The 13,135-nt window shown below is 38.4% G+C and overlaps 1 protein-coding gene across 1 annotated transcript in view; it reads left to right on the top strand.

Moving 5' to 3' along the window:
• Positions 1–13,135, top strand: part of IPO11 (importin 11) — a 138,285-nt gene that overhangs the window by 20,865 nt on the left and 104,285 nt on the right. Inside the window, exons 4-10 of the mRNA XM_080933618.1 lie at positions 1,463–1,535; positions 1,757–1,960; positions 6,564–6,696; positions 7,642–7,700; positions 9,214–9,262; positions 10,569–10,639; positions 12,403–12,595. Coding sequence (XP_080789744.1) covers positions 1,463–1,535; positions 1,757–1,960; positions 6,564–6,696; positions 7,642–7,700; positions 9,214–9,262; positions 10,569–10,639; positions 12,403–12,595 — 782 coding nt within the window. The remainder of the gene's footprint in view (positions 1–1,462; positions 1,536–1,756; positions 1,961–6,563; positions 6,697–7,641; positions 7,701–9,213; positions 9,263–10,568; positions 10,640–12,402; positions 12,596–13,135) is intronic.

Genomic DNA, 13,135 nt, shown 5'->3' with positions numbered 1-13,135 from the left:
CAAACTACTTGTCAGGCTTTAGGTAGAACTCTCTTTTACTCATAGAGGAATCTTGTTGGCCCTAAATTTTTTAAAATTGTGTGTGTGTGTGTGTGTGTGTGTGTGTGTGTACACATGTGTGTATATATGTATATATAATGTGTGTGAGATTAAGATTTCTGGAATAATTTGTCTCATACTAGATACATTATCATAGGCAGAATGAGAAACATTACAATGATTAAAATTTAATTTAAAATAGATAATACAAAAGCTAGACATAGTGGTACTTAGTACACACATCTGTTATAACACTTGGGAGACTTGGACAGGATTTTGAGTCTGTGGCCAGTTTGGCCTCCATAATACACCCAGTTTCAAAAACAGGAAAGATATAAAAATGTCAAACTATTGAATCAATTTAACATTCAACATATATAAAATTCATAGTACCTTCTCTGTTTAGAGAATTTTTTTTATGTAGCAGAAATTTTTTTTATGTAGCAGAAATTTTTAGTATTATGTTTATCCTTTCCAAAGATGTAAAATTAAAGACCAAGTTAATTAATTAATCCGTGTTTTGAGACAAGGTTTTACTATATAGCTTTGGCTAGCCTGGAACTCATTACGTAGATCAGTCTAGGCTCGAAATCAGAAGTCTATTTGCATATGCTTCCAGAGTAGTAGGACTGAGGGTGTTCACTCTGATACTCAATCAGTAGGTTTCTTGTGGTTGCTGCTTACATTTGTTTCTTGTGTGTGTGCGCGCACATGTGTGCGTGGCACTTGCACTTATGTGCTAGTACATGAGTGCCAGTTGAAGATCAGAGAACAGTTTGTAATACTTTTTTTCTTTACCTGTGAGTCTGTGTTGTGAAGCTTGACTGCAAGGGCCCTTTCCTGTTGCCTTATCTTGCCATCTAGTTAATTCATTTTTAAAAAATTTTCTAACAACCATTTTTTGATTTGGAATCTCTACTTGTAAATTTAAAATTTTATTTATATGTATGGCTGTTTTGCCTGCTTGCCTGCATGTATATCTGTGTACCTACAGATACCTAGGAGCTATTGTGTGGGTTGTGGGAATTGAACCTGGTCCTATGGAAAAGCAGCTAGTACTTTAACCACTGCATCATCTCTAGTTCCTATGGGTAAAATTTAATAGGATGAGTTATAAAAGAAATCAGAAGTCTGTATCTATTAATTTTTTTTGTAGAAAACTTTTTACATTTGTAAAGGTGAGCATAACATACTGTATTATTACTCTGGATTTATTTTATTTTCTGTATATTACTGTATTATATGGAACTTTAGGCTTCACACTTGATGTGTGCCAACATTTAAGAAATGGTAATGATTCTATTTAAAGCTAAGCAGATAATCTTATATTTAAAGGTGTTTTGTTGTTAAAAATTTATAGCAGTTCTTGACTTACTTGCTACTGGGTGGCATTCTCCTGCATAATAATTTTTCTTTTTTACAGTGCTCTGTCAGAAGAAGAAAAGTCAACATTGCGTGCAGGTCTCATCACCAACTTTAATGAACCAATAAACCAGGTCAGTGGGAAACATAAAAGATAAGCTGAGTGGAGAGTTTGAGGCGGTTCTGAGTTTCATGTTAGGTCCCTGACTCAAACCACTGCATTAAGTTGTTTAGTGTAGTTTTAACAATATTTATTCAACATAGTTAATTCCTTAGACATAATTTCAAAACATGAGTGTATATTTATCCCTGGCCTTGATATATAGTTATTTCTCATGATTTCTTCTGTCTTTAGATTGCAACCCAGATTGCAGTGCTGATTGCAAAAGTTGCCCGGTTAGACTGCCCTAGGCAGTGGCCCGAGCTCATTCCCACTCTTGTAGAGTCTGTTAAAGTCCAAGACGATCTTCGGCAGCACCGAGCACTGCTTACCTTCTACCATGTTACCAAGACATTGGCGTCTAAACGCCTGGCTGCTGACAGAAAGCTATTTTATGATGTAAGTGTTTAACATCATTTCATTTGATTATGAAAATAATGATACTTGTATAAAATGACTATCACCTTCCTTGCATTAATATTTTTGGAAAGATTTTGAAATCGTTCTAATCTAAACTGCAGTGATATGTATTGAAAGCTCACTTAGATGTCATTGAGGATGCTTGTGTTAGGAAGCATGTTGAAAGCAAAGATTTGGTTTGAGATTGTTAGAGCAGCTGTGGTACAGTGTTAAACTAGAAAGCAGGATGGCATGTAGATAGTTGATGGATGTGAGATAGAGACAACTGAAGGATCGTATTAGTGATGATGCTCAACAGAGACAACTTACGGGAGGAGTTCCTTTTGGCTGCTGGTCTCAGTCCATCCTGGCAGAGAAAGCAGAGTTGACGTTGACAGGCATATGTGGTAGAGGCTTTTTAAATCTTGGTGGGTCAGGAAGGTGAGAGCTCAGACTAGTCACTGTACTAATTTTGCTAGTGTGGTTACAGTCCCTAAAGTTCCAAAGCTGTACAAAACAGTACCACCATCTATAGATCAAGTTTTTATCTTTTAATTTTTTAAAAAAACTTTAAATATTTTTATGTGCATTGGTGTTTTACCTGTATGTATGTTTGTGTAAAGATTTTATACCTGTAACTGGAGTTTCAGGCACTTGTGCTAGGAATTGTACCTGGGTCCTCTGGAAGAGCAGTCAGTGCTTGTGACTGCTGAGCCATCTCTCTAGCCCTCAGTTTTGAATTTTGTTTTAAGACACGGTTTCTTATTATCTAAGCTGGCCTCAGAATTGCTGTGCAGCTGAGGAGACTGAACTACTGCTCTTCATGCCTCCATCTCTCAGGTGCTGGGTCACCTACACACCCCACTAGCTTACAGTAGTGACACCCATGAGCCCATCCACATATCCCTCCCAGCCGGATCAGGGGTGGCAGTCTTTACCAGCTGTGACTTTGTCTACTTCTTTTGGTACAGTTTTGGATCTGGCTACTTTTGACCTTTCAAAATAACAATTTCATATTGCATGTGGTGACATTTTGGACTGTACCATGTAATACTGCTGAATTTGAAGGTGTTTGTTTGGTGTTCTTGCTCACATTTGGTGGTTATGAAAAACCGCACATAATTAGAAAGCTTATGATAGGACTCAGAAAACTAAGGTATTTATAGGAAATCGTTTGTTTTTTGTGGTTTTCCTTACTTTCCGCACTATAGTCTGTCATTCAGGCATTCCCAGTGATCGGTCTTTCCCTGCAGGTTTGGAGTATGTGTCTGTGTGTCTGTGTGTGTGCGTGCTAGCCCTGAGGGTACGAATGTAGGAGACCTGACTCCACCACTAGTCTGCCATTGGGTGGCATGGGCACAGAGGTGATCCCTTCTGCCCCCATCTATGGCAGTCAGGAAAGCTGCTCACAGCTCAGTGAGCTTGGAGAGGTAGCTCTGCCCCTCACCAGCTGCAGCACTCCGGAGAGCAGGCCCTGAATCTTGCCTGGACAGCACAGCAGAGCTGACCCTAGTGCTTGGGGTGCAGGTGAGCCACCCCAAGGCTGAGAGCACAGGACAGCTGGCCCTAATGGTAAACACATGGGTGAGCCAGCACTGAGGGTGTGAGTGCAGAGAGCTGGCCCAGCCCAGCACTGTCTGTCTGTCTAACAAAATGTGTTCTTTAATGTGTCACATCTGAGGAAAGTGATTCATGATTTCTATCTCACTTCACCTGGACAATAGTGTATTGCGTTTTTATTGTGTATTTGTACACGATGTGTGCAGATATCAAAGGATAACATTGTGGTGTTTGATTCTTCTCATTTTTCACTTTTTGTGGTTCTGTGGATCCAACTTGCTGAGCCGTCTTACACACCATCTTGTTTTTTGAGACAGGCTCTCAGGTCCCCAGGCCTCTTCTTACTTCTGCTTACTGTGTAACTGAGACAGGATTTGAACTTCTGATCCTCTGCTCTCCTGCCCTCAAGCTAACCATTCTTTTTTAATAATTATTTATTTATTTTATGTATGTGAGTGCACTGTTGCTGTCTTCAGACACACCAGAAGAGGGCATCAGATCCCATTATAGACGGCTGTGAGCCACTATGTGATTTCTGGGATTTGAACTCAGGACCTCTGGAAGAGCAGTCAGTGTTCTTAACCACCGAGCCATCTCTCCAACCCCTAACCATTCTTTTGATTGCCAGAATTACAAGACTTTTTTTACACATTTTTAGAGTCAGGTTTTAAATGTAAAGGATTTTTGCAAAATCTTGTTTTAATGACTTTGATTCTACCATGAAGAAAATGTTCCTTTTATCATAATCTTTTGATTAGGGTACATTATTTAGAAATGTTTTCGGTAGTTGCTGTTCTTTGGGGGGTGAGCGGAGAGACTCTTAAAGTTAGTGTAATTTTCACTCTGTGTGCAGATAGCAGATTTTGTTACAGTAATGTTCTCCTGAGTCTCAGGGTTTGCATTGCTGAGGAGAGACAACATGACAACAACTCTTACAAAGGAAAATACTTAATTGGGGCTGGCTTACAGGTTCATAGGTCAGGAAGCATAGCAGAGCATAGGCACACATGGTGTTAGATCTGAGAGCTGTACATCTGGATTAGCAGGCAACGGGGAGTGGGGCAGACAGACAGAGGGAGACAAAATGAGACAGAGACAGACACTGGGGGATCTGGATTGAACATTTGAAGCTTCAAAGCCAAGTGACACAGTTCCTTCAACAAGGCCGCACCTACTCTAATAAGGCCACACCTCCTAATGGTACCACTCCCTGGTGACTAAGCATTTTATATGAGCCTAGGGGAGTCATTCCTATTCAAACAACCATATCATGAAAATTATAATAGTAGAGATCATCTTGTTCTTTTGTTACCATTCTTATAAAACACTTCTATTGAAGTTTTGACATGATTTTAAAATGTACTGGTTGTTCAGGGTGGTTGGTTTTTCTTTAATATTTGCCTTCCTGAGAAAATGCCAGTTTCTTTGTGGTTAGCTATTTTCCAGCTTAATTATATATTACTTTATTAATGACAGGGTCTTATTGTGTAGGTTAATCTGGTGGCAAATGTCAGATTCTCCTTCCTTAGTCTTGTGAGTACTGAAGTTACAAGTGTTTTTCAGTTTGTCTAGTTTAATCTTGTTTTAAGTTGGGACTCTTGTTTGTTTTGGGGATTTGAGTGTATACTGTACAGGCTGGCCTGGGATCCCTGCTTCTGATGTTACAGGTGTAATGCCACTATACCAGACAGGGCTTGTCACTTTTGAGGAACTAAAGAATTCTCATCACCATTGGTTTTCCTTCATTTTCCAGTGAGTTTAGCATACGAGGCAGTGGAGAGCACCGAGGTAAAGGTCCTGGAGCTACTTGAACTGATCTCAAATCATGTTTGTGCGTTATCTTTTCTTGTTTTCTTGTTTTAAGCTACCCTGGGCTGGCCTTAAACTCATGACAGTCCTCTTGCGTTGGCCTCCCAAATCCTGGGATTATAGTCATGTGTCACTGCTGTGTCTGTGCAGTATGTCCATGGGAACATCAGACAGAGCTCTAGTTTGTGCTTCAGAGTGTCCCGTCAGGGAGCAGAGGCTTCCTAGAGTCTCAGCATAGGGGTCTGGTGTATGCCTCTGTTCTTCCCCTTCCTCTTTGTGCTCAGATGGGCACCAGGATCCCAAGCACAGCAGGCAGGTGCTATATAAGTAAGCCACTTCCCAGCCCATTGGCCAGGTTTTTTTTTTTTTTTTTATGATTTATTTATTTATTTTAAGTGAGTACACTGTCACTGTCTTCAAACACTCCAGAAGAGGGCACCGTATCTCCATTACAGATGATTGTGAGGCACCATGTGGTTGCTGGGAATTGAACTCAGGACCTCTGCAAGAGCAGTAAGTGTTCTTAACCATGGAGCCATGTCTCCAGTCCCATTGGTCAGTTTTTAAACATTAGTCGAGGTTAGAACTATATTCTGAAAGCCATGTGGTTTGTGTATTTCTAGCTTTAAATGCCATGGACAAAACTGGAGGAGGAACACAGAAGTCCGACTGACTTCATAGTTTAGCACATTGAGTGTGTGTGACATACTAAGTGACGGTCCATAAATGATGGGTTTTAAAAATGAGCTTTCAACCCATTTGTGAATATAAGAAAGAAACAAAATTAAACACTAGCCCGTAATTATAGATACCGTTGGGATAAATACTGATATGAGACTAACTCATTGTTTTTTGTTCTTTTTTTGAAGATTTATTTAATGTATGAGTGAGTGCACTGTTGCTGACACACCAGAAGAGGGCATCAGATCCCATTACAGATGGTTGTGAGCCACCATGGGGTTGCTGGGAATTGAACTCAGGACCTGTAGAACAGTCAGTGCTCTTAACTGCCGAGTCCCAGGAGTCTAATTCTTTAGGAATGTGCCCCTGTGTGTATGTGTGTGTTTAAAGCAATCAGTGTACACTGTACCATTACTGTGTCACCATACATTTTTAATTCTCTAAAATCTTGACTGAAGATAAGGCTTTCATTAAGACCACAATGTATTGCTCTGTAGTTGTAATTTATTATTAAACTGTGTAACATACACAGATTTGGTGCATTTTCTTGCAGTTAGCTTCTGGAATTTATAATTTTGCCTGTTCTCTGTGGAACCATCATACGGACACATTCCTGCAGCAGGTTTCTTCTGGCAATGAAGCTGCAGTTCTGAGTTCACTAGAGCGAACACTACTATCATTAAAAGGTACCGTTACACAGCTGCATCTCATCTTTGCAATGCCACGCCTTAACACAGTTGCCAAGTAGTTGCTCTGGACAGATTTCTTTCTCAGTTGCACTTGGGAAAATGAGTTGATTTCTCTGTAAGACAAGAGCTAGAGATCATTTTGTTTTGTAAGAAACGTCAAAATAAAAAGTCCTTTTTAGAAGATGAGTTATGTCACTGTTCTTTCAGGCTGTGAAGCAGCAGGTTTTGGGTTTTTGTTTTTTGTTTTTTTTTTTTAACTAAAGTGGCTTTAAATTTTATCTTCAGCTGGTTCAAGAGGCCCTAAATTCTACCCTCTTCCTCCAGATTGTCTTATACTATCATCCCTGTGGAATTGTGCTGTTTCAGATTGTTATACTTTTGAATTCTTTAGTAACTATGAAGTCAGATATAGTAACCACATTTTCCACCCTAAGCAGTGACGTTTAAGTACTAGAGAAAGGCTTTAAATCTAGCTGTGACTCAAAAAAACTATCACCTTCATTGTCATTGTGCCCAAGGTTTTACTTACAATAAAATGTGGTGTTTACAGTTGAGCATTCTAGTCTATTCCACATATGGAAAGATTTAGTTTTCCATTGGTTTTAGACACTATGTTTTCACATAGCCTAAAGTTGAAGTTTTTAGTTGTATCTTAAAATATCTAAGAATAAATTACCCTCAGTTTAAAAATAAGTCATACTAACAGTTATGTATCTAATGTAGCTACATGTGAGAACAAATGTTGCTTATTTTGTTCAGAAGAAATAGGTTTTGTATTTACCCAGATGACTATGGGTAACCTGTCTTTTTCTACTAAGTGAGGAGACAAATATCTTCAAGCTTGTCTGAGTTTTGTTATTCACAATCATTTTAATTATGATTGTAATAGAATAAAAAATGTAATGAAAAAGTATGGCTCAAATGGAACTTTTTGCTTTTCAGTGCTGCGGAAGTTAACTGTGAATGGATTTGTGGAACCTCATAAGAATATGGAGGTGATGGTAAGAACAGAAGGAACTTACGTCAAGAGACTTTTGGGAAGGGTCAAGTGTTATTCTGACTGCTTTTCTTTTTATCTACCATTAATCTGGAACAGTGTTAGTTAAGTGGTCATCTACGTTGTTTTGTGATTTTGGTATATTATGCTGAATTTTATAGTTGTCAGCTTTCTCTATGTCACAGTGACTGTTAGAGAAAGGAGATGAAGTTAGAGAAGTAAAGAACCTAGGATATTTTCGATTAATCAGGGACACTGACAGTGTTAATTTCAGTTTAGGTTGAACTCTTGTAAATTCGAATGCTTTAACAATATTAATTGCTACATTGTAACAGCCAGTTAAGTCTTTGACATTTTAAAAGTGAGACATTTCTTTCTTATATCAGAACTGTGTGAAGTTTGATGAATAAATGCATGAACCTTAGACATAGTTAATAGAAGGTGCTTGCTGGCAGAGGACACTGGGAACGGCAGTTGTCTTTTAAAATGTCAGATCTGGATCTCTGTAACATACCTTCTAGTCTTTCACCGTTCTCATTCCAACCATCACAACCCAGAAGCAAACTGTGTAACAACCATATGCAAGACCATATAGGCCTTTGTCTTAGCCACTGTTCTATTGCTGTGAAGAGACACCATAATCAAGGCAGCTTATAAAGAAAACATTTACTTGGGGCCTTGCTTACTGGATCAAAGCAGTAGTCCATGACAACAGGAAGCATGCGTGCAGGCAGGTGTGGCGCCAGAGTATCAGCAGATGAGAACTTATATCTTGACTGGCAGGCAGCAGTTAAGGGAGGGTGCCTGGGCCTGGCATGACTTTTAAAACCTGTATCCCACAGCCAGTGGCACATTCCTCCAACGCCATACCTCCTGATCCAAACAGTTCCACCAACTTGGAAGCAAACATTGAAGCCATTTCCATTCTGATTACCAGTTGTACTGTGTATTCCTTGTTGGTAACAGCCATCTATTGCCTTCTTCTGTGCAGAAGTATACAGCTATGTGGTTTCTACTTAAATGTCCATTGGCTTTCATGATAGGTTTAGCTCAGTTTACGTGTTCTGTGGGGATTTTGTTTTAATGGTTGCACAGAGTTGAGGGAAGTATTGTGTTAACTTGGGCCTTAGGGTCACCTACCTGAAGAGGTTATCTGTTATATTCTTGTTAAAGATTTCTTTACGATAAGGAGTTGTTGCTGGTGGTGATACACACCTGTAATATCAATTTCTTGTTATGTTCTGACTGGAAGACTGCAAATTTGAGGCCGGATTGGATAACTTAGCAAGATTATATCTCAAAATAGAAAGGGATGGGAAAGTAGTGATATGGCACTTGCCTGCATGCCTGTCCTCCTTCAGAGTCCACCATGGGGGCTTCTAGGCATGTGTGAGCACATCTAGTCTTAGATACGTGTATAAAAACTCAGTGCTAGATGCTTTAGTATCCTTTACAGAAAGCTCAAGGTTCTGTTCATAATCAAATATGGAGACATTTTAAAATACATTCTTTTCTAGGGTTTTTTACATGGAATATTTGAACGTCTAAAACAGTTTCTGGAGTGCAGTAAGTACTTCTATTGCAGTTTTGACTGTGGAACTGCATTCACTGCTGTTTATTCATTATTCATTAATAGCACCAATTAGTGAGGACTAATAGATTAGTGAATTACTCCTAACTTACCAATAGCTTCTCTTCTGTCCATGTAAATCTTTAGATTTGTCTCAGTCTCACATTTGAACAGTCTGAGTGAGGGCTTGGTAGGTGGCAGACGCTGTATGTGGCTAGGATTAATTTCTTAAGATTTGGGAAGTTGCTTTTGAGGTTATACCACAAGCTTAGTTTTGCCTCCCTATACCTGTCTTTTCCTGTGTCCAGAGGAAACCCTTTTCTAAAATTCTGCATTGTGTGTTCATTCCTTTGTTCAATACTTCTACCCTAGGCATGGTAATTTTAAGGCAGAATAAATAAATACTGTGTTAAATCCTACTTAGATTTTTGTAGATAATCTTTTTAGTGTTGTTTATATATCACTAGGATATTAATTTCCTTAAATTATACTTTATGTAGTTTTTTGTAATCCTATGACTTACAAAAAAAATATATTGGTGTTGTACTTTTATTGGTGACTTGTTATCCTGTCCTTTCCATATATATGATGGTGAACACCTTTGGTCAGGATGCGGCTTCTCTCTCTCTCTCTCTCTGTCTCTCTGTCTGTTTGTGTTCGCATGTACATGGACACATACAATGAGTGTATTAAAATGCCTGCTGTCTGAATCTTAATCTCCTTTGTAGAGGTTGTTGATTACTTTATGTCCGCCTTTTTAAATTCAGCAAATACGTCATTGAACCTGTTGCCAGGGTTTTTTTTTTTTTGCATTATGTAGTTGAGTTTTAAAACCAGGTTACTTTGCTCTGATATTCATTAGGAGAGTAGTAGAAGTTAGAGAATGAGATAAATGTCAAGTCAGATTGAGGGAAAAGGAGTTGACAGACAGCTGGACATTATTCTGAATGTACAAAAGTATGTAGAAGAGTCTTAGAATAAATCTGTTGAAAAGTGTGACAAAATGATACATTGTTCTTTGGGTGCTTTGTATTGAAAATGCTTTTGATACAATTGATTTAGTCTTTAAAAATGTGATTCATAATTTATTGCTAAACTTGTTTTTACTTTATTTAAAATGTATTCAATTTATATTTTAAAATTAATTTTGTTCATTGTAACTTTGATTATTCTGTTTTATTAGGAACAAGTCTTGTGATTTCAACTATGAGTTTCTTATGTGAAATATCTTATTTTTATTAAAGTTTTGATGTATTTTGTAAATTTATAAACTATTAAAAACTTAAATTTTATTCCCAATAGGCAGAAGTATAGGCACAGATAGTGTGTGTCGAGATAGACTGGAAAAGACCATCATCCTTTTCACTAAAGTGGTGAGCCTTCTCTCTCGTATGTTGTTTTCCAAGTGTAATAATGCCCCCTCACATTTAAAACTTCAAAAATCAGACCATTTAAAACATTGACCCAAATGGAATTGAACAGCTGAGTCCTCCGAGTTCTTATAAAGCTCACACTCAGTAACTGTCAGTACATAGTCAGTCCTCTTTTTTGAGGTACGATCTCACTTGTGGCTGGCCTGGAACTTACCCTGTTGTCAGTGCTCTCCTTGAACTCTTGCTTGTTCCTAGATTGAGATTTAAGACCTCCTTTTCTGTCTCTTGTTTTCTCTCATGCTTCTTTTCCTGACCTTTGCTGATTATCTCAAAGCAAATCCTAGACAGGATTCTAATAACATCACTTAGCTAGCCTACCTGCTTGCCTGTCATTCGTCCTTCCTCCCTCCCTCCCTCCCTCCCTCCCTCCCTCCTTCCCTCCCTCCCTCCCTCCATCCCTCCCTCCCTCCATCCAGAACAAGCGTTTCATGTAGCTTATTATGGCCTTGAACTTGATATTTATTTAAAGAGGATCCTGAACCCCTGATCCTTTGCCTCTGCTTCCTAAGTGCTAGGATCACAGGTAGTCCCCCCCACACACATCATGGAGCCTTTACCCCCTCATTACTTGTTTGCTGAGGTAACAGTTACTTTCATGAATCTTCTTTTTTTTTTTTTAATTACACTTATTTATTTGGAGTAGGGTATGGGACTGAACATTGCACGCATGGGTCACATGTGGACATCAGTAAGTGACTAATAGAAGTTGGTTCTCTCCTTCTGTGTAGATTTTGCAGCCAACACCTTTACTTGCTGAGCCATTGTGCCAGCCCCTTCTGAAGTATTTGACTGTTTGTATCCCCATGAGTTATTTAACATATTCTTTTTCTCTACATTCTTCTTCCCCTATATTTCTTACACATTTGTAGTTAGATATAGACTTGGTCACATTCAGGTTATTTGCCCCAGGAGAGTCTATGGTAAGACTACTTATCTGAGGAAGACAGCATCTGACTGTGTATGTGCATGGTTGGATTGATGGATAAGCTCCTACGGTTCTCAAGCAGCCTTCTTGCCGCCCTGTGAACAGCTGCTGGTGGCTGCTGTCTAGATACACTATTTTCTCAGAACTGACATGGTACTAGCATTCTAACTCTGTTGTTTCTTTTGCATTCTTTAGCTATAGTGCTCTGTAAAGAGGACATTTCTCCTAGCAACTATTTGATATATCAAAATATGGCTCATAGGAAAGGCACTCTTGATTTTTAATGATTTTTTTTCTTATTACTGTTCTTTTGAAAAGCTGGCATTACATATTTAATTTTTTATATCATATTTGCGATCTTTTTTGCTCCCTGAATTAGAAATACTAGAAAATTCTGAGGCTGGCTAAGCAGTTAAGAGCTCTGGCTGGTCCTCTAAAGGACCCAGGTTCAATTCTCAGCCCACATGGTAGCTCACAACTATTCATAACTACAGTTCTAGGAGACCTGTCACACCAGTCATCTCTGCATGCAGGCAGAATACCATAAGATAAGTAAACCTTAAAGAAGTGAATATTAGAAAATTCTTATGAGCATAGCTTGGGAAAAACCTATAATTTATGGTATATTCCAAGAAGATTACACTGTATGTGGAACTGGTGACTCATAGAGCTCCTGTGAAGGTTACAACTGGTTAAATGTTTATTAGCAAACATAACTGCAGTAACATGTTCTATAAAGATTTTGTACAAAATACCATTCAAGTTTTTTTCTTTATAGCTCTTGGACTTCTTGGATCAGCACCCCATTTCATTTACTCCTCTAATTCAGAGGTCACTGGAATTTTCTGTAAGCTATGTTTTTACTGAAGTTGGTGAAGGCGTTACATTTGAGCGATTCATTGTCCAGTGCATGAATCTTATTAAAATGATTGTCAAAAATTATGCTTATAAGCCATCCAAAAATTTTGAAGGTAATACTCCACTGATTTTTAAAAAAATTTTAATCCAAGTGTGATGTCATTACTATTTTGATATAATATTCTTGAAATTCACTTTAGTCTGAAAAATAAACTTGCTGGTCTGTGGAATGAGAAACAGTTTATACTTTAGTTTGTGGGTATTGGCTTTTAAAGAGCTAAATCATTTATGTTTACTGAGCTATTTTATGGAACAGTCGATGATTTGAAAGTTATGCAATTTAAGAATTATTGTCCACAGTAGCTCCTGTTGTACTTATTATTTAAAGAATAAAAGTTTTCTCTGATTTCTTGTACAGGTGAGTTGTAGACAAGGCTGAGTTATATGCTGTGTTACTCAGAATGCTTTCCTATGTCGGGTGTCAAGACCAATGTGGAAGCCCTGTAGTGAGAAGGGACGGAGGGGGAAGGAAGTGGTAGTTGGGAAGGACAACAGTGTATATAAGCTGTAGTGGTTAAGATGGAACAAACAAGGAAGGGCGCCTTTAAAATGTGTTCATAATAAATACTGAGAGATTCATACCCAAGTATGTC

This window comes from Micromys minutus (assembly GCF_963924665.1).
Source record: "Micromys minutus genome assembly, chromosome: 20".
NCBI classification, from domain to species: domain Eukaryota; kingdom Metazoa; phylum Chordata; class Mammalia; order Rodentia; family Muridae; genus Micromys; species Micromys minutus.
This window is presented reverse-complemented; position numbering and strand designations above follow the sequence as displayed.